The sequence below is a fragment of the Apaloderma vittatum genome, unplaced genomic scaffold, assembly GCF_000703405.1.
Source record: "Apaloderma vittatum isolate BGI_N311 unplaced genomic scaffold, ASM70340v1 scaffold3710, whole genome shotgun sequence".
NCBI classification, from domain to species: domain Eukaryota; kingdom Metazoa; phylum Chordata; class Aves; order Trogoniformes; family Trogonidae; genus Apaloderma; species Apaloderma vittatum.
The window spans coordinates 14148-33010 of record NW_009692699.1 but is presented as its reverse complement, the minus strand read 5'-3'; the positions used below and the strand labels follow the sequence as shown (position 1 = coordinate 33010).

The following is an 18863-nucleotide window of genomic DNA, read 5'->3' as shown; positions in this document are numbered from 1 at the left end:
AAAAAGCTGGGCGTCTCAAAAACATTCTTAGGTGTGGAACACTTTGGACAGCACTAGTCATGCGCTGTGGGGTTTTTTTCAGTGCCCTTAATATAGCTTTAAGTCCATCATCCCCTTCATGTACACTGAAGACAAATTTTTACTCTTTTAGTATTTGACATAATTTACTGCAGTTTTCTTATGTAAGTTTTCTTTCTGAGAGCTAGTAAATAGTGTGTTCCTTCAACTAAATAATCTGTATAATGAATAAAACCAAAATCATCTTGCACTAAGCATTATACCTAAAGCAGTTTTATCTTTTTATTGCAAGTTCCTTCTGGTACACCTGCATTGCTGAACTACTAAATTGGGAAGTGGGGGAGTATTTTTTTGTTGTTGTTTCTTTAAGAAGCTTCTTTAGTTGCTTTGATACTTTAATTTTGTTTATTAAATCAGCTTAGTAAAACTTAGAATTTCTTAAATTTCAAAATTCTTTGAAATCATGCAGTGCTCTTTAAATCTTTTAAAATTTCATTTTCAACATAATGTTTTTATTTCCTTTCAGCTCATTTCGATGTACATTGACAAATATTCCACAGACACAGGCTTTGTTAAACAAGGCTAAGCTTCCTTTGGGTTTGTTGCTGCATCCCTTCAGAGACCTAACAGTAAATTGTCTTTCTTTTTTTTAGTATATATATTTAATATACACATCAGTCCTATTTTTATTCAAACAATAATGTATAATGAACAACAAATCCTAAATTTAACAGAAGTAACAAAAAAAATATTTGGGACTTAGAGAAAAGGAGGGGAAAAGAATCCTTCAAATTGCTCCTTCACTGAAATCCACATGGGAAAAGTTTTTGATATGTCCTTCAACAATAAGGAAAAAAGTTTGGAAACCTTTGTTTTCCTGTGGTTCTCTGAAGCTCTGAATTACTACTCTATGTCTTGGGCTCAGAACTGCAGCCACATCTTGAAAAGGTGTGTACGGTGCCCTCTTGGAGGGAGGTGCTCAGGTTGTATTACTGGCATGATAAATGCTCTAGGTAGAATGAAAACACAATGTGAGATTGAATCTCTGTTGATAACTGTTCAGGAGCTCCTCTCCATATAATTAATTGATATTTATCTAAAAAAGTGAATAACTGTTGGGTATGACTTCAACTCTTTATGTAAGGTTTACTGTCTGTCATGTTTAGTCACCCAAAGTTGTCTTTCAAAATTCTTCTTACCATAGTAGCTGTGTTAGTATAACCATGTAATTTAATGTAATTTCATTAAAAATCGTACTTCCTCTTTGATTTACGAGATTGGATTAAGACAATAATTAAGTGTTATTTCTTCTGATTTTAAAGAGGAGGATGTTTTTTAATAGGTATCATAATTACTCTCTATGGAAATGAGCTAACAAAAGGAAAGGAAAGGTGATAAAATGTCTAGTCTAATGAGGCTTTTATACACTGTGCTGCCCAGTAATGTTTTCCATGTAAAGTATTACGTACCTTTGTTACAGCTTTCTGTTGTTTATTTTTAGCAATTACCAGTCATAACATCAAGCACAATAGTGAGATGCAGATCCTGCAGAACTTATATCAACCCTTTTGTTTCTTTCATTGACCAAAGGAGGTGGAAATGCAACCTGTGCTATAGAGTTAATGATGGTAAGTTTTTGTAGCAGAAGATGCTTGCACTTAGTGAATCTCTTTCAAGTATTTGCATCATATCGGTCCATGGGATACTTCAGGTTAAAATGTAGATTAAATTGACAGATGTTTTTTTAAATCTCTGGATTGTAAGTCAGATGTGCTGTGCATTTTCTGAAGCAAAAGTTCATCTTGCAGTTTTCTAGGAGAGTGAGGGAAATGTGATCATGTTATCCTGGTTACTTGTATAATGAAATCAACTTAGTCCATTGACGGCTGTTGCAATATACAAATGGAAACATGATGACAGCTAATTCTGTCTCCAATCCAAGCCAGAGGTTATTAGAAAAATTACAGATTGAAGGTTGTTGTTGTGAAATGCTCTATTTGGATTGGTGTCTTAAAGTTGGGGAATATGACTGTTTATTTTAAACTTTCTCTTGTTTCCAGTTATTTAATGTTGCTTGGGATACTTGAAATGTCCCTTTGCTTTATGTATCCATAGTGTATTTTTTTCTGTTACTTGTGATAACTGAAATACATCTGCATTGGTTTTTATTTGCTGACAAATATATAACTTTTTTAAAACCATGTTTATATTTTTTTAATAGTTCCTGAAGAATTTATGTATAATCCTCTGACACGATCTTATGGAGAGCCTCACAAACGGCCAGAGGTCCAAAATTCTACGGTGGAATTCATTGCTTCCTCAGATTATATGGTAAATAAAGTTTTCATAGTGACTTCCACAGCAATTGCATGTTAATATAAATGTGTTTGAAATTAATGTTGCATGTTGCTCCCATGGTGTGCATTAATTTACCTGCAAAGGTCCTCTTTAACAGCAAAGAACAGTTAAAAGTCTTACATTTTGAGTATTGTCAAATGTAGATATTCAAGAGGCTTGAGTGTAGTCATCCAGTGTAGTTTAATGTAGCATAATCTGTTTTGAGTCTGATGCAAGGTAGTTTCTGGGTTTCTCTCTCATTTTGAAGAGGTTTTGAATGACCAGTGATGGAATAATGAGAGAATTAAGTTGAATCCAAATTTTTAGTTAGTAATTGTGATAGAAATTACTTTAACTGGGAGTCAACCTACAGTTGCTGTGATCGTAGTCTTGTCTCTCAAGACAGATAAGCAAAGACTGGGAAAAGGCCCTATTGTTAATAACATTATTACCAACAGTAAGAATAAATTATTCTCCTGTCTTTGAATTGAAACGCTGCTGCGACCAGGACATTTGGTAGTGAGTATATACAGCCCGTTATATGTGGTAGGAGAAGGATGTACGTAAAGTATTTCAGCTTGGATTTAATGGGTCTCATTGCCCAGGTACTGGAAGAGCAGCAGTGTTTTGAACAGGGAATTCACTTTCTGGCCTCAAGGAGTCGTGCTGAGTGACTGTTGGAAATCTAAAATACCCGGTTTCTGTTCTGAAGCATAACCTCGTACGCTTATTACAAATGGGAATTATTAACCACAGGAAGTTGTGGTTAAGTCTCTCTGCATGACTCTTAGTAAATCAGTTTTATTGCATAATGTATACCTTACATTTTTCTAAGTAGTCCCTTTTCCCACTTCCCTTTCTAACGACTAATCATTTTTAACATTTCTTTAAATATGGTTTTTGAACATTTTTTTTATTTTTATTTTTTACTTTGTAGCTTCGTCCTCCTCAGCCTGCGGTATATTTATTTGTTTTAGATGTGTCTCATAATGCAGTGGAGGCTGGATATTTGACAATAGTCTGCCAATCATTGCTGGAAAACCTAGACAAGTAAGAATACAAATAACCTTTTCAATCTAGCTAACATGTTACTATGAACAATACTAACCTACAGTTTTGCAGAAAACTTGAATATAGCATTTAAACATTCTGTCCTTAAAGGACAGAAATTCAGTTGCCTGAGACTCTGAAATGCAATTTGTGTGTCTAAAAAACAAAAACCACCTGTTGAGACAAATAACATGAGGACAACTGCCTTCCCTGCTTGTGATTAAAGGTAGATCTTCAAATAATTTACTTTTTTTATCTGCAAAGACTATTTAGCTGTAACTTCTAACAGCATGCTGTTTTTACAAACATGTTAGGCACACTCTTCCTGCCTGCCAAGGCCAACAAAAATAACTAAATTACAGAGATTAAATTGGCTGATTCTTGCGCTGAAGCGGCTGAGCTGCTGCATACTGGGATGTTGTAACCATTAAGAGTGAGACTGCCTGGGTGAATTGCGTTGTCATTTTGGTTTTTTTAGATCACAGTAACCTAGATCTACCTGTGCCACTTTCTGCCCTCATTTTAGCACTGGCACAGCTTGTTTGGGATTGATACTGGTGCTTTTTGAGCAAGGGTTAATAAGCTTCCCTGTGTTCATGTATTTTGAAAACTAATTTGTGTCCTGTGGAGACCTCAGTCTGAAAATTATTTTCTACATGTTATTCTTAAGAAACTTGATTTTAGTTTCAGATAAAGACACCAACATGTACAGTAAAACTCTTCACTTAAATGTATTTGTTTAGTCTTTCTGTGTTCAAATCTTTACAAGTATTTTGTCAACAGATTCTCAGAAACATGATCAATTATTTTAGGAAAATTCATAGAATTCCCATGCAAAGTCTACAGGAAAATCAGTACATCCAGTTACATATATACCAGGATGGTAAAAACATTATTTGCCTCTCCTGCCTTTGTTCACTGTCATGGTTTTTGGCACTTGCCAATGTTTTATATTACTTGAGAAATCCTGTTTAGTTCTTTTTATATTTGTAATGCCATACATATTCTTATAGCCCACGTGAGAAGTAACTATGTTGCATTGTAGAGACATTGGATTTTGGTTGAGAGCTGTAAGTACTCTGTAACTACGTTAGCAAAGGTTTTATCTACTGAAGCACTGAGGCGGCTACCTTCTTTCATCTGTCAGTGCAATGCATAAATGAACACAAGTTCTCTCTTGAAAAAAACATCAATGTATTAGTGCTTATCTGTAACGTTTACTCTTGTAAATTGTATTGTTATACCAGCTTTTCAGAAAACACTGAGGAAAGATTACTTGTATTCATATTTCACATCTCCTTTCTTTTGTTGTCTCTTTGTTCCTATATCCATGAGCTGAGTTTCTGCTGATATCAGCAGGAGCTATATGTATGTATATGTCTTGAGAGAGAAATCTGGGGCTTAATAGTTTATTTTTTAATGCTTCAGGCTGCCTGGAGACTCGAGAACAAGAATAGGGTTCATAACATTTGACAGCACTGTTCAGTTTTACAACTTGCAAGAAGGTTTATCTCAGCCTCAAATGCTGATTGTCTCAGATATCGATGGTAAGTAAAGAGAAAATGGAAACTAAATTTTTGAGAAACTAGTTGTTTTATTTTTTTTTCCCAGAGGGCAGATTAGAATCTCTCAAATACACTAATATAAGGTTAATTTTGGCGAATATATAGAGAATATATTTTTTTAACAACCTTGCACTTACTGCAGAGTAGGTGGTATTTAAAAAGTGAAATTCAAATGTTAATTTTCCTTTGAATAAACCAAGCTTTTTATAGACTATATTGTTCTCTCTAATATGCATATCAGAAAAGTAGACTATATTTCATGGTATACATAGCAGTGGGCAGTGAAATGTTCTGTTCTACTTTATGAGTTATTTTTTCTTTAATAAAATGCCTTTTTCCATTCTCCCTACAGATATTTTTCTACCTACACCAGATAGTTTACTTGTAAATCTCCATGAAAGCAAAGAGGTATGATCACGTGAAATGTATCATTAAACTTAGAGCTGAATATTCAAAGTAAAGCTTCCTTTTAAAACTTTGAATTTAAGCTTATCTTTATAACATGCAGTTCCAATGCCACTTTTAAATTATAGAAGTATCGCATGTTGTTTGCTCCATGCAGCATAGTTTTTAAAATTGCAACTTGTTTTTCCTTGATGTGTTTGAAACTAAGCTGAAATAATTGGTACCAATTGTTCCACTGCAGTTATGGCGATAGAGCTTTTTAGAAATAGCAGGTTATCTCAAGCTTGCAAAATCACACAAACGCCTTTCAATTTGTTCGGCAGCTGATAAAAGATCTATTGAATGCGTTACCGAATATGTTCACCAATACGAGAGAAACACACAGCGCGTTGGGCCCTGCTCTTCAGGCTGCATTTAAACTGATGTCTCCAACGGGTGGCCGGATTTCTGTGTTTCAAACTCAGTTACCGTCTTTGGGAGCCGGGCTTTTGCATTCCAGAGAAGATCCCAATCAAAGGTCAAGCACGAAGGTACAAAAACTTGAGTATTCATCCCATGAGACAAGGGACTAGCCATGTCTTTCAGACTCATGGAGCTCTGCAGATCAACTCCTGATTTTCATTTATCGGAATTTACTAAATTTGAATTATTCAATATTTGTGTTACGTGCATTTGAGATCACTGTAGTTTCTACACGTGTGGTATTACTTGTTTCAAAGTGCATGAGCTATCTTCTAGGCCTTTGATCCACAGCTTTTCTTGGCAAGCAAAAGAAGCTGCAAATATCGCTTGACTCAGTTAATTTCAACCTGGATTTTTGAACCAGAGTGTGGATGGATTACACTGTAAACCTAAAACATGATTTCTTATTCTTTTTATGGCCTTATAGTTCACAGCATCCAGTAAGTGCTACATAGCTACATGAATGCTTGTTGTAAACTTTCTTGAAAGTGGGATAAAAGCTGCTTGTAAATACAAACTAAAAGAATAGAGAGAATAAGGAAAATAATGTCTGCATATGGAAATGCCTATAAATTATTGCTTAAAGGAAGCTTCCTTATCATACTGTGGTACCAAGTAGCATGTCTTCTTTTCTGTGAAGTCTTAAGAGAGCATGGTTGTTGTCTTAACACTCTCTGTATAATTTATTCACCAAAGGTGGTCCAGCATCTTGGTCCAGCAACGGATTTTTACAAGAAGTTGGCACTGGATTGCTCAGGCCAGCAGACTGCTGTGGATTTATTTCTCTTAAGTTCACAGTATTCTGATCTAGCTTCTCTTGGTAAGGAGTGCCTAAGGCATGCATTCACTCTTCTCTCACTGTTGTCTGTCTTCTCACAAGCTACTTCAGGAACGTTTAAATTGTGTAAATCTTTGTGCACTTTTGTAAATGCAACTGGTGCTGCAAAGGAATTGATTTTTGAAGTTGATAGCAATAAGGAACAGGAGTATTGGACTGGTGATATCAGACAATTTATTCAGGGAATTCACAGTTTTTTAAATGAGAAGATATTTTACTGCTCAAGAAGAGTAAACAGGCAGATGGAAAGAAATTAATAAAGCTTAATCGTAGGAGTAGAACAGATTTCTCATGTTTCAATATTAAATCAAGATTTGTCTCTGCACACACACCCTTAATTTTGCCTCAACACGATCAAATATTTCTGCATGCGCCCCTGTCTGTACTGCCAAAAGTAGCACGCTTATTGAAGTGTGTAACTGGATAATTGTGTATTGGGGTGACCCATCACTGTCTTCAGTGGCCTGACTCTGGGCCAGTTCTCATTGTCTTACAGATGTGGGTCATAACAAGAAAAAGATGAACATAGTGTGATTTGCAGAAGATTGGACACAATTTTTGTGTCCTGACTTCATGTTCTGGTTTTACTTCCTAACCATTATTTTCCTCCTTCCCAGCTTGCATGTCCAAGTATTCTGCTGGATGCATCTATTACTATCCATCTTTCCATCGTACCCATAATCCTGCTCAGGCTGAAAAGTTGCAAAAAGACCTTAAAAGATACCTTACAAGAAAGATTGGATTTGAAGCAGTTATGCGCATCAGATGTACAAAAGGTATGTTTTAAATACTGATTTGTATGGAAAAGCTAGTGTAAGCACACTAGTCATCATTTTGAATGTACTTAGTCTTCAGCAACGTTAGGCTTCAGGTTGTTCCTCTTTTCACTGAGGACTAAGTTACCTTCTTTATGTAAGTTACACTAGCTTTTGCTTTTTTTGTTTTGCTTTTTTTTACTTAAGATGACACCGTTTCACATCAACTAAGTTGATATGTGTAGTTTAAGGGCATCATTCAGTTTGGAGTGTTTGGAATTGAACTCTACAGGATCGTGCCGAAATGTCTAACGATTCACGTAATTGATTCTGCATGATAGAAGAAGTATTCTTACTGTTTTCTTAAGAATAGCTTGAGGGCTATGAGTTTTATTTATTGATAGGAGTTTTTCATGCTGTTTTAACCTCACTCTGAATTACTTAATCTGCTTCTAGGTCTTTCAATACACACTTTTCATGGGAACTTTTTTGTACGATCGACTGATTTATTATCCCTCGCCAATGTTAATCCTGATGCCGGATTTGCTGTACAAATGTCCATCGAGGAAAGTCTGACTGACACGTCTTTGGTTTGTTTTCAAACAGCTCTTTTGTATACTTCTAGCAAAGGTAAATAAATTCAGATGAATTGGCCACTAGGCTTTTTGTTTCTTTTTCTAGCATAATGTTTATGTAGTTAGTTCCAGAGCCTTTTGTTGTTCTCTCTACCCTAAGAGACTCCTGTCAAAGCTAGGGAGCCTACTTGGAAAGTTAATCAGGCAATGTAAATCTTTATAACCCCTTGGTGGGAAAACGTAATGTATCTCCATTTAGTGGAGTTGATTGAGCAAGATTCCCTTCCTTAATAGGCATACCACAGAATCACAGAGTGTTAGGGGTTGGAAGGGACCTCTGAAGATCATCTAGTCCAACCTTCATCCCAGCATACCTAACCACTACACCATAGCCTCAAGTGCTAGATCTACCTTTTTTTTAAACACCTCCAGGGTTGGTGACTCCACCACCTCCCTGGGCAGCCTGTTCCAGTGCCTCACCACTCGTTCAGTAAAGAACTTCCTCCGAATATCCAATCTAAACTTACCCTGACGCAACTTGAGGCCATTTCCCCTTGTCCTGTCATTAGTAATTAGAGAGAAGAGACCAGCACCAGCCTCACTACAGCCTCCTTTTAGGTAGTTGTAGAGGGCAATAAGGTCTCCTTCTCAGCCTCCTCCAGACTAAACAAACCCAGTTCCCTCAGCCACTCTTCATAGGTCATGTTTTCCAGACCTCTCACAAGCCTTGTTGCCCTTTTCTGCACCCGCTCCAGCACCTCAATGTCGTCCTTGTACTGTGGTGACCAAAACTGGACAGAGTACTCGAGGTGAGGTCTCACGAGTGCCAAGTACAGGGGCACGATCACCTACCCTTGTTGTAAGCAGTAACGTGTTTGACACGTACTTTCACAGAATCATAGAATGGCCTAGGCTGGATTGGAGCGAGTTGCCACTGCATTGGGTGGGCATAAAGAGCAGCAGCTACTTTCTTTTGTGGAAGATGCCACAAAATTTTGGGATGGAAATCAATGTACTTCATTTAGGATAAAGACACTTGCTGTGGATGTTACAAGCTAGTCTGTGTTATTAACACATTATGAACATTTATAAGTTGAATGCTTTTAGAGCGTTGCTGAATTTAAGCAGATTAGGACACAGAAAAGGGTGTTACAGCAATTTCCTTACTGACATGTGTTTACTAAAGGAATGCATCTTAGATGAGAAGAGAGACACCCTAATAACTGAATTGGTCTACCTCTATAGTAATGATTTCTGCTTATTTTTATCAGGTGAACGTCGAATTCGAGTGCACACACTTTGTTTGCCTGTAGTAAGTTCACTGGCTGATGTATATGCAGGAGCAGATGTACAAGCAGTTGTATGTCTCCTAGCAAACATGGGTGAGTACAGGAAGGTTCAAATATCTTGTGTGTTCCCAATTCAGCCATTGAAGTAGTGGATGAGGCCTGGGTATGGTAGAAGAACGTTGGGAGTGGAACACGCTGAAGTCTGAGAAAACAAAAGATGACAAAACCAGAGTTATACCAAAACTATTAACTGACAGCTTTCTCTGTTTGAATATTTAGTTGACTTTCATTTTTTAAAAGGAACCTTCTTACATTGTTATCTAGAGTTTATTGAAGGACAAAGAATCATAACACGTTTGGATCAAAACTCTTTATCTATCATTGTTGTCACGGTTGTTACCTCAAACTTTAGCATTCTAAGATTACTTAGAATGATTCAGTTCAGTGAGTTGCTGGAGACTAAAAGGGACTCATCTGATAACAGTAGATCTGAGAGATGCATTAGTTTTCCTTGCTTCTATGCTGTCTTTGCTGGATTGAGGATTCTCACTTACCCTCTACCTTTTCACTGATCTCTGCCAGTGAACGTGTTTGACTCTGCAGCATTTTAATATATACACTACGTTGTATGTTAGTGTGTCAAGTCTTAAATGTGCATTCAGTCCAGCAGGTGGCTTCCTCCAGGCAGAGGATTTGCAGCCCGTTCTCAGCAGAGAAGGATGAAGCTTCATTTACACTAGTCATAACTGTGCCACTGGAATAATGGATGAAATTTCTTGGAGGGGGGTAATATTTAAAATTTCTGCAAGTCTTATCTTGGAGGTAGAGCAGTGGAGAGTTTCACCAGTAACTTGTATGAGGTTTGAAACAGGTTTTATATTTGGTTTTAAACAGTTCTTATAGTGCTGTAAGAGTAGGAGCTAGGGAGCAGGGATCAGACACACTTTCAATTTTTTAAGCATTATAGAAGTGAGTTTCTGTATGGGCAATCATCTTATTCCTAAAAAAAAAAAACGATAGATGTGAATTTTGATGATTTTTTTTTAATCTTAAAGTATCAACAAAAAGCACAGCTCTTATTCTCAAAATTCGAGGGAATGAACGAGGCCAACTCTAGTAACATCTCATATCCTTCTACCCCAACAGCTGTGGATCGCTCGGTGTCATCTAGTCTTGCAGATGCGAGAGATGCCTTAGTTAATGCTGTGGTGGACTCTTTGGCAGCGTACATGTCAACGGCCTCAAATCTGCAGCAGTCCATGCTGGTAGCTCCCAATTCCCTCAAGCTGTTCCCACTGTATATTTTGGCCCTTCTCAAACAGGTATGGGTTATCTAGTGGATTAATTGATATTTAATTCGTTGTTCCATTTGAGGAATTCCTCTGCTCTAGGTTAAGCGCGGCCTGCACTTTTCTAAAATTATGAAAATTGCATTATTATGAAGAGAAAAACAATATTTTTCAATGCATAGATTTTATACTTTAAAGTACCAAGAAGATGAGTCTCCATGGAGGTGCAATGAAATCTGTTACAGAAATTAAAATAAGTTTAAAGTTCACATAGAAGTAATTACTGCTTTTTTATTGATTTATTTATTTAATAATGTATCTTTCTTTGTGTTACCAAGCATCATGCTTTAAAATAGAGCAAGAATTTACTACAGGGTTTTGTAATCAATAAATCTCCTAGCTTGAAGATTTTCATGTCTGACAGTTCTTTGTTTTCTTACCATTCATAAACCTTTATATAACTTTGGTAAGAAATCCAAGCATATAACTAACTTTCTTTTGGCTTAGTGTTTACTTCAGTCTCTAATATACTGATTAGAGCTTCTTTGATAATTGCTTAAGTAATGCAGTTAATGGGGAAAAAACAGACCACAATTTACCAAGAGGATCCATGTAAAACATATTTGCGTGGCTGAGAAAAGAAGTTGGTTAGGGTTTTGGGTTTTTTTAATCATTTTGTTAACAGTAATAGAAAAGCCTGGCAGATAGAAACCAGAATGCTTGTAGCAGCCAAGGAGGACTGATGTACTTTGCTTTGTTGTAGCAGTGAAGATGAACTTTGGTTACAGGAGTAGTCTCCACTGAATCAGGAACTGGTGCTCCCTCCACTGTGGCACTTCTCACAGTGAGCATTTACCCATCGCTTCTAAAGGCGATCTGAAGAATCCAGTAGGAAAGACAGCTACAAAATAAACTTTATCCTACGAGAGCCTAGTTTTTAATTATAAAACATAAAGTTTATTTCCCTTCTGAAGCTTTCTCTTATATTAGTTCTTACTAATATAAAATCAGGGTTAATCTTATCTACAGACATATCATTTTCTGACCTCAACTAGGCTCATGTGTTCCCATGATAACTGGCCTATGAAACTCACTGATGCAAGGTATATTAGTCAAGAATAAAAATGAGAAATACTGGCCCAGTCGCACACAGATTTTAGAGCAAGTGAAGGAATTTTATTTTATTCTCCATCAATAAGGAGGGAGAATAGATTAAGCTTTTAAAACAGTGTTGTATTCAACTTGTGTTTGATTAAGAGTCTAATGTAGTGCAGTAAGATACATTTCCTTACAAAAGCTTTACCATCTTTGCTTGACAGTTCCAGAAAATCTGAAATACACTGTTCAGATATGAAATAAAATACAGAATTCATTTGAGTAACAAGCTTGTTTTCTTACAGAAAGCATTTAGAACAGGCATGAGTACACGCTTGGATGATCGCGTGCATGCGATGTGCCAGATGAAGAGCCAGCCTCTTGTTCATTTGATGAAAATGATACATCCCAACTTATACAGGATAGACAAGCTGATTGATGAGGTAACGTATGAAACCTCTTATAACATTTCCTAGTTTTAACAGTCTGTTTAAACCAGTTGTCACGCTGCAGTGTTCTAAAATTGTTATTGAAATGTGCACTGAGCATTTCCCGTAAGTTATAAAATAATCAAGAAAAAACATTTCCTTTCAAGTTTTGATTTGCAAGTACAGTAGCGTGTTACAAGAAGTGTGGTTTTACTTCAGCTTGTTTCAGTGACCATAAAAATTCCATGTTTTACTACATGCCATTCTATGATTCTACTTAACAAAGAAACAGAGAAGATGGTACGCATTGGAGACGTCTCCAGTGTGTTTTAGAACTGTCTGGGGTGCTGTTGTGTACTGAAACCAGTTTTCTGCAGTAACAAGCTTCCAGTGATTTCTTGGACTGATGTGGATGAAACAGAATTGTACTTGTAGGTGGTCATGATCAGACTGAGGAAGTATGTCACATATGAAAACAGATTTATTTATTTTTTTTAGTTCGCCTTTTACAAAGGTAGTCTAGGTAATTGATGCATTCTTTTAATAGTGAGAAGTAAGACTGGATTTTATTTAAGGTCAAAGTTAGTTGTAATTGCAAAAATAGATTGGGTTTTAGCGTTAGATTTTTTGGTAAGCTTGTTAGTCAGGAACTTTGGAAAAGTATATGTAGGAGATTAAGCGCAATACAAGATGATACGGTAACTTGAATAGTTTCTCTGGCAGTTGGTACAACTTGTGAGCCATTTATAGTCTCAAAGTTTCTTTTAACATATTTTATAAACTCACATATGCGAGTCTAAACTCAGTGTTCTTCAGTGGAATTGATTGGTTTCTTTTTTACACCACCACCCTTCCTACCAGTATTTGATATGGCACCTTCTTCAACTAACCTTAACAAGTTTTTTTGTGGAATTTATGCTGAAACATTCAATGTGCAAGTGCTGTAAAGAGGCAGCAGAGTCTCAGGGAGATCCAATTTTATTAGAAAAGCATTTCAGATCAGTTGTTTCTAGTGGAATAATACAGAAAACAGAGCTTATCTTACCTACTGAAATTAACTGACAAACCACATTTTAAATCATGTAACAGTACTAGTCTATTAGCAGTACTAAACTATTTAGTATTACTTCAGCTTGAAGTATTTATGACAGGCTATTCTTAAATTTCTTGTTTCTTTAGAAAATTCTATTATATAACAGACTTTTTTTTAAAATGCTGTTTAAAATTGCTTGTTTTCTTTTAACAGATGATGCTGGAGAGCATTGAGTAACTTTTACAAGTGGAATTCAGTAGCTTGATTTTCATCATTATGTATAAATCCCAAAAAGCTACTATCTATTGCATTATAATAGAAAATTTTTAAATACCGATTGTTGTTTATTAATAATCTTTTACCACATAACCCTAATAGTTTTTCAGCCTATTTTTATGTTGAGGAGGAAGCAACTTTAATGTGAAAATACTGGAGGTTTGGGATGTTTTATGGCTTCTCTTTGGTTTTATTGCTGGGGAAGAAGGGGGATTTATTTTTAATAATGTCATTGCTAACAGCCAGATTGTTTAATCAGATCAGTTGTAACGTTCTCTGGACAAACCCATGTGTTGCTTCAGGCAGGGTGTTAAATCAAGGAACTTGAATGCAGGGAACTTGAATCCCTTACAGGGATTAGTATTTGATGGTTTTCTGCTTTTGCAGAATTTCCGGTGAAGTTGAGTGTAGTGAAAAAGTCTGTGGAGCTTGTTTGTAGAAAATTTTAAGTTGGAGCACTAGAATTATTTTGAAAGTTTGGCATCTGTAGCGTGAGAAATGTTACACATGCAACTTAAATGAACTGGCATTATTCTTTTTAAGGTAATTACCTTTTTAAGGTAATCGAGTAGCCTTTGGGTCAAGTAACATTCTAGAATTGTTTGAGGTACATAATCACTTTAAGCTTAACATGGTGTTTTGTTACAGCAGTGCTTTTTTCTGTTTTATTTCACCTGTTTAAGATAAAAAGTAGGATTTATTTATATTGTGGTGTTACTGAGTATTGTTCTTTCTTACAGAGTACAATACATGTAAATGACAGAGTTGTTCCTCAGCCACCTCTTCAGAAGTTATCTGCAGAGAAGTTGACAAGAGAAGGAGCTTTTCTTATGGATTGTGGTTCAGTAAGTTGCCAGTTTCACACTTTTTTAAAGAAAAAAGGCAGTGCATGCTGTATTATTAAAGCAGTGTAGTGAATCAGCATTCCGGGTAACTTGGCAGTAATCTGTGTTACAGTGAAAGGCTTTCGTATTTTGATCAGAGGTGTATCTTTGAGGTGGAATATTAAGACTTCAGAGGTTAATTGTTTTTCATACTAGACTGATCAGAATATACCAAGAGTTCACATCAAGTAGGTTGGGTTTTTTCCTGGAAATAATGGATTTTCCGAAATTTCTTTTAATGGCTATTAAATTGTACGTGCTACAGCCTCTCTGACAAAACACTTCTTACTGATGCAGGAGCCTTCTCAGTTACGCACAAATGTAAGTGTGTTTATGATTTGTGGCTTGTATGATGCAAGAGGTGCAAGAGAGAGGGAATTATAGGGAGTGAACAAAACCTGTAGATACAATTTAAGGCATTCTTAGAAATTACGCTAAAACACACTTGAATAGGATAATGTTTTATCCAATTTAATGGCAATCTAAAAAGTGCTTTAAATCTTGTGTGAGTTCAGGGCTGAGTGTGGATATCAAACTAGCTTTTGTCTCCAGATGTCTGGAATAATTACTGTAATGTGTTCTGATAATTGATACTTTAGGATGACTTATTTAGGCTGGGAAGTCAATGTGCAGTAACTGACACCGCTGTGTGACTTTATTTAGGTTTTTCATTTTAGGAGGTAATGGGAAATTGCTGCCGTAACTGTTCCAATGTAGATATACTCTGCACCGTCATTCTTTCATTTGCCTTCATTCATTTGCATTCTACCTATATTTTTTCGACATTTAATATTCTTATTCCAATGCTACCAAGGTATTAATAAGTAAATGTAGAAATAATGAATATATAGATGTGTATATGAATTGTAACTGGAGATTTCATGATTCATTTGCATGAAAGTTATTGTTATTGTTGCAATTTTGTCACCACTTCTTTTTCTCTAAAATGTATGCAAGGCCTTTACTAAAACTGATTCTGACATCTTACAGATTTTTTACATTTGGATTGGAAAAAACTGTGATATCAACTTCATAAAAGATGTCCTTGGATACCCAAACTATGCGTCAGTACCACAGAAAATGGTAGGCATTCTAATGAGCTGTGCTGTATAGCGCTTACGTTTGGAATCTGTATTTAATACATTTTTTTTCTGCATCTTCAGTTTCTAATTATGTAACTCTGAATTAGTTTTTTTTTATTTTTTTTTTTTATTGATACCTTCTGATCTCTTGCCAGCTTCATAAGAGACAGATAGAAGTTATCAAATGTTTTCAAGGGAAGAATATAAACATAGAAATTTTGGCATTCATGGAATTCCAAAAAACTATTCTATGACACTACTGCTTTTATTATTTTTATGGAAATACATGTGGGCTCACAAGAATAGGATGGAATTTCATAGAATGAATACAAAAATTGCCTATTCAGCTGTGTTAATTGTTAAGATTAGAGTTTTAGTGATATCATGGTTTTCAGAAGTCTTGTGTTCTTTGAACCTGATGGAAGACACCAAGTCTATGGTATGACATGATAGGCAGGCCTGTAAGTATAAGTCGAGAGTTACATTTTGTTCAACTTCTGAGCCTTGACCCAATTTTAAGAAATGCTTTTAGCTATTAGAACATCGAAGACCCTTGGGTGTGTGTTTTGTTAGAAGGGCTTTTATGTTATAACCTGTGCCTGTAGTCTTGTGTGTGAAACAGAGCAGCAATTAAAGAGAAGACCCTTCTTCTGTGAGTAGTGATTCTGTAATGTCAGCAAGTGGTGGGTTAAGGATGGACCCTTTTAAGACACTCTAGAAAAGTTTGCGATCAATGGTGGTATTCAGATAGTATCAAAAAATGTGTTAGTCGTAGAAACACAGAGGAAAATGTTTTCTCCTTATAAAGCTTCCATAGTGTGAGGGGGGAAGAGTAAGTGACAGGTGGTAATTTTAAGGATGGGTTAAGAGTGGTGAGCTTTAAGACTACCGTAAAACTGGACTGCTCATTCATAGTTCTCTATTTCGCTTGTGTTAGCAATTTAAGCTTGTCCCCTCTGATCAGCTGATGTTTAAGTATTAGGTGACAGATTTTTCAGGAAGAACTTGAAAAAAGGAAGGATTTTTTCAGTGGTTGTGTAGTATCTATTTTAGTGAAAATCAGAGAAAGAACTAACATAAACAAAAGCTCTCTGTGCTTTTAAATTACACCATTCATTTACTATAAAGGTAGCAACAGAATTACTTCTAAATACGTAATCAGTTCTTCTAAGTTGTATAAATTGTCTAAAAAGGTTCTGTTGGTCTAAGAGTTGGTATATTTAGCTTGGTGAAGGGCTCAGGTTTTTTTAATTGTTTTTTTCATTTCATTCACCAAGCAATTAGTTCAGTATAATCATTGTATTGAAATTTGCCTACAGTTTGGATTTCACTACTTCATGCCTTGTTTATTTCTTCAGTGATGCAAAAAGCAGCTTGTAGGAACTTGGTTGACAGGGGAAGACAAAGGCAAGAGAACTGTCAAAGAGTTTTGAAAAAAATGCCTTTTTAACTTACTTTCTGAAATATTTTGAACTTAAAAAGCTGTTTAAAATGTAGATTTTCCTACAGAACAGATATTACTGAATTTTTGTACTTCAAGCTGAACTAAAAATGTGTATATGTAATCCATAGTTGGTAGTTTCTTACTAGAAGTCCTGATGGGTAATGTTACAACTGTCAAGATCTATTTCTTTAAAATAGTTTTGATAATAAAAGATAGTGACTTCATTCAATTACCTTCCACCAGACGCAGCTTCCTGAGGTAGATGTACCTTCTTCAGAGAGGACACGATCTTTTATATCTTGGCTTAGAGACAGTAGACCTTTAAGTCCAGTTCTTCAAGTAATAAAGTAAGTATTTCTATTAGATACTGAGTAACTACTAGCAACCTGTATTTACAATTTCTGATCAACACTGATGAAAAGAAGGAATGTCTGGCCTGGAAGAAATTGGATATCACAGATGAAGCAAGTTCTGAAGCCTTTTCAAGCCATAACCTGCTTAAAGAAGTTTAAATTCTATAAAATGTTTATACTTGCAGATTTTTATTTTTATACAGCAGATTTTTATTGAGGCAATAATTTTGGATACTAGGTTTACCTTCTGTATTCTGATGCCAAATAAGGAAAACTGGGGAGGGGATTGAAATTACACGTAACCAGAGATTTAAATTTTTCATTTCATAGAATCATAAATACCAGGTTGGAAGGGACCTCAGGGACCATCTGGTCCAAGCTTAACTTTTTAACAAATATGCTAGTGGCAATGAATTCTAACGGTTTAAACTAAATTCTGATAAAGATTACTTCTAAAATAAAATTATTTTTTAATGTTTCCTTTTTTGTGTTTTTACAAAATATTTTAAATGCTGTTTCACCCACTACAAATCTATATATGCATGTGTGTGTGTATATATATATATATTTGCTTACAAAAAAGATGCTGTTGTTTGATAGTGTATTAGAAAATTCATGATTTTTTCTAAACTTCAGAATATTTGCAGTTGTAGTATCTTTGGACTGAATCTAGACTCCAAAGGGCAATAAGCAATTCATTAGAACTTATGCCTCTACTTGCCTTTACAGTGAATTTTACTAAAATATCTTCCTCTCTTTTTTTTTTTTAATTTTTTTTTTCCCAGAGATGAGAACCCTGCCAAAACAGATTTTTTTCAGCATTTAATTGAGGATCGGACAGAAGCAGCTTTCTCATATTATGAATTCTTACTTAATATTCAGCAACAGATTTGTAAGTGAACAAAGAATAAATAGAAGAAAAATCCTGGCTTCAAATAGAAGCATGGGCCAAGAGAAGCATATGGGAAGTTACGAAAGTGGATGCTTGTTCTTCACAATACACAGTGACCAGCACTGCTTTGGAAGCTTTACAGCTAAAGAAGCATACATTTCCAAAAGAATTTTGCAGATTTACTTGAGTCTAAAAGTGCTAGGAGTGATGAGGCTGTTTTACTAGTAAAGTTTAAATTGGTTTATCACGTTTCCAGTTGTGCAGCAGTATGGTGCTCTGTTTATTGCAAGCTGGTGAATTTATGTAGCTGTCATAGAATCATAGAATCCTTTGGGTTGTAAAGGACCTCTAAAGGTATCTAGTCCAACCCTTCTGCAGTGAGCAGGGACATCTTTTAGCTAGATCAGGTTGCTCAGAGCCTCATCCAGCCTGACCTTGAGGGTTTCCTGGGATGAGGCTTCTACCACTGTCTGGGCAACCTGTTCCAGTGTCTCACCACCTTCATTGTAAAAAAAATTCTTCCTTACATCTATAGTCTAAATCTACCCTTTTTTAGTTTAAAACCATTACTCCTTGTCCTATTGCAACAGTCTAAAACGATTGTCCCCTTCTTTCTTACAGGCCCCCTTTAAGTATTGAAAGGCTGTAACAAAGTCTCCCTGGAGCCTTCTCTTCTCCAGGCTGAACAACCCCAATTCGTAGGAGAGGTGCTCCAGCCCTCTGATCGTTTTTGTGGCATCCTCTGGACCTGCTCCAACAGGTCCACGTTCTCCTTGTGCCGAGGACTCGAGGG

The 18863-nt window shown here is 35.9% G+C and overlaps 1 protein-coding gene across 1 annotated transcript in view; it reads left to right on the top strand.

Moving 5' to 3' along the window:
* SEC24B (SEC24 family member B) overlaps positions 1 to 18379 on the top strand; it is a 39454-nt gene extending 21075 nt beyond the window's left edge. Inside the window, exons 7-23 of the mRNA XM_009879402.1 lie at positions 545 to 647; positions 1520 to 1646; positions 2240 to 2349; positions 3293 to 3405; positions 4834 to 4952; positions 5323 to 5378; positions 5699 to 5905; positions 6534 to 6657; positions 7293 to 7451; positions 7887 to 8060; positions 9277 to 9387; positions 10441 to 10616; positions 11984 to 12121; positions 14156 to 14260; positions 15290 to 15382; positions 17069 to 17172; positions 17964 to 18379. Of these exons, the coding sequence (XP_009877704.1) occupies positions 545 to 647; positions 1520 to 1646; positions 2240 to 2349; positions 3293 to 3405; positions 4834 to 4952; positions 5323 to 5378; positions 5699 to 5905; positions 6534 to 6657; positions 7293 to 7451; positions 7887 to 8060; positions 9277 to 9387; positions 10441 to 10616; positions 11984 to 12121; positions 14156 to 14260; positions 15290 to 15382; positions 17069 to 17172; positions 17964 to 18078 (2134 nt within the window). The 3' untranslated portion in view covers positions 18079 to 18379. The remainder of the gene's footprint in view (positions 1 to 544; positions 648 to 1519; positions 1647 to 2239; positions 2350 to 3292; positions 3406 to 4833; positions 4953 to 5322; positions 5379 to 5698; positions 5906 to 6533; positions 6658 to 7292; positions 7452 to 7886; positions 8061 to 9276; positions 9388 to 10440; positions 10617 to 11983; positions 12122 to 14155; positions 14261 to 15289; positions 15383 to 17068; positions 17173 to 17963) is intronic.
* The last annotated feature ends 484 nt before the right edge of the window (positions 18380 to 18863 follow it).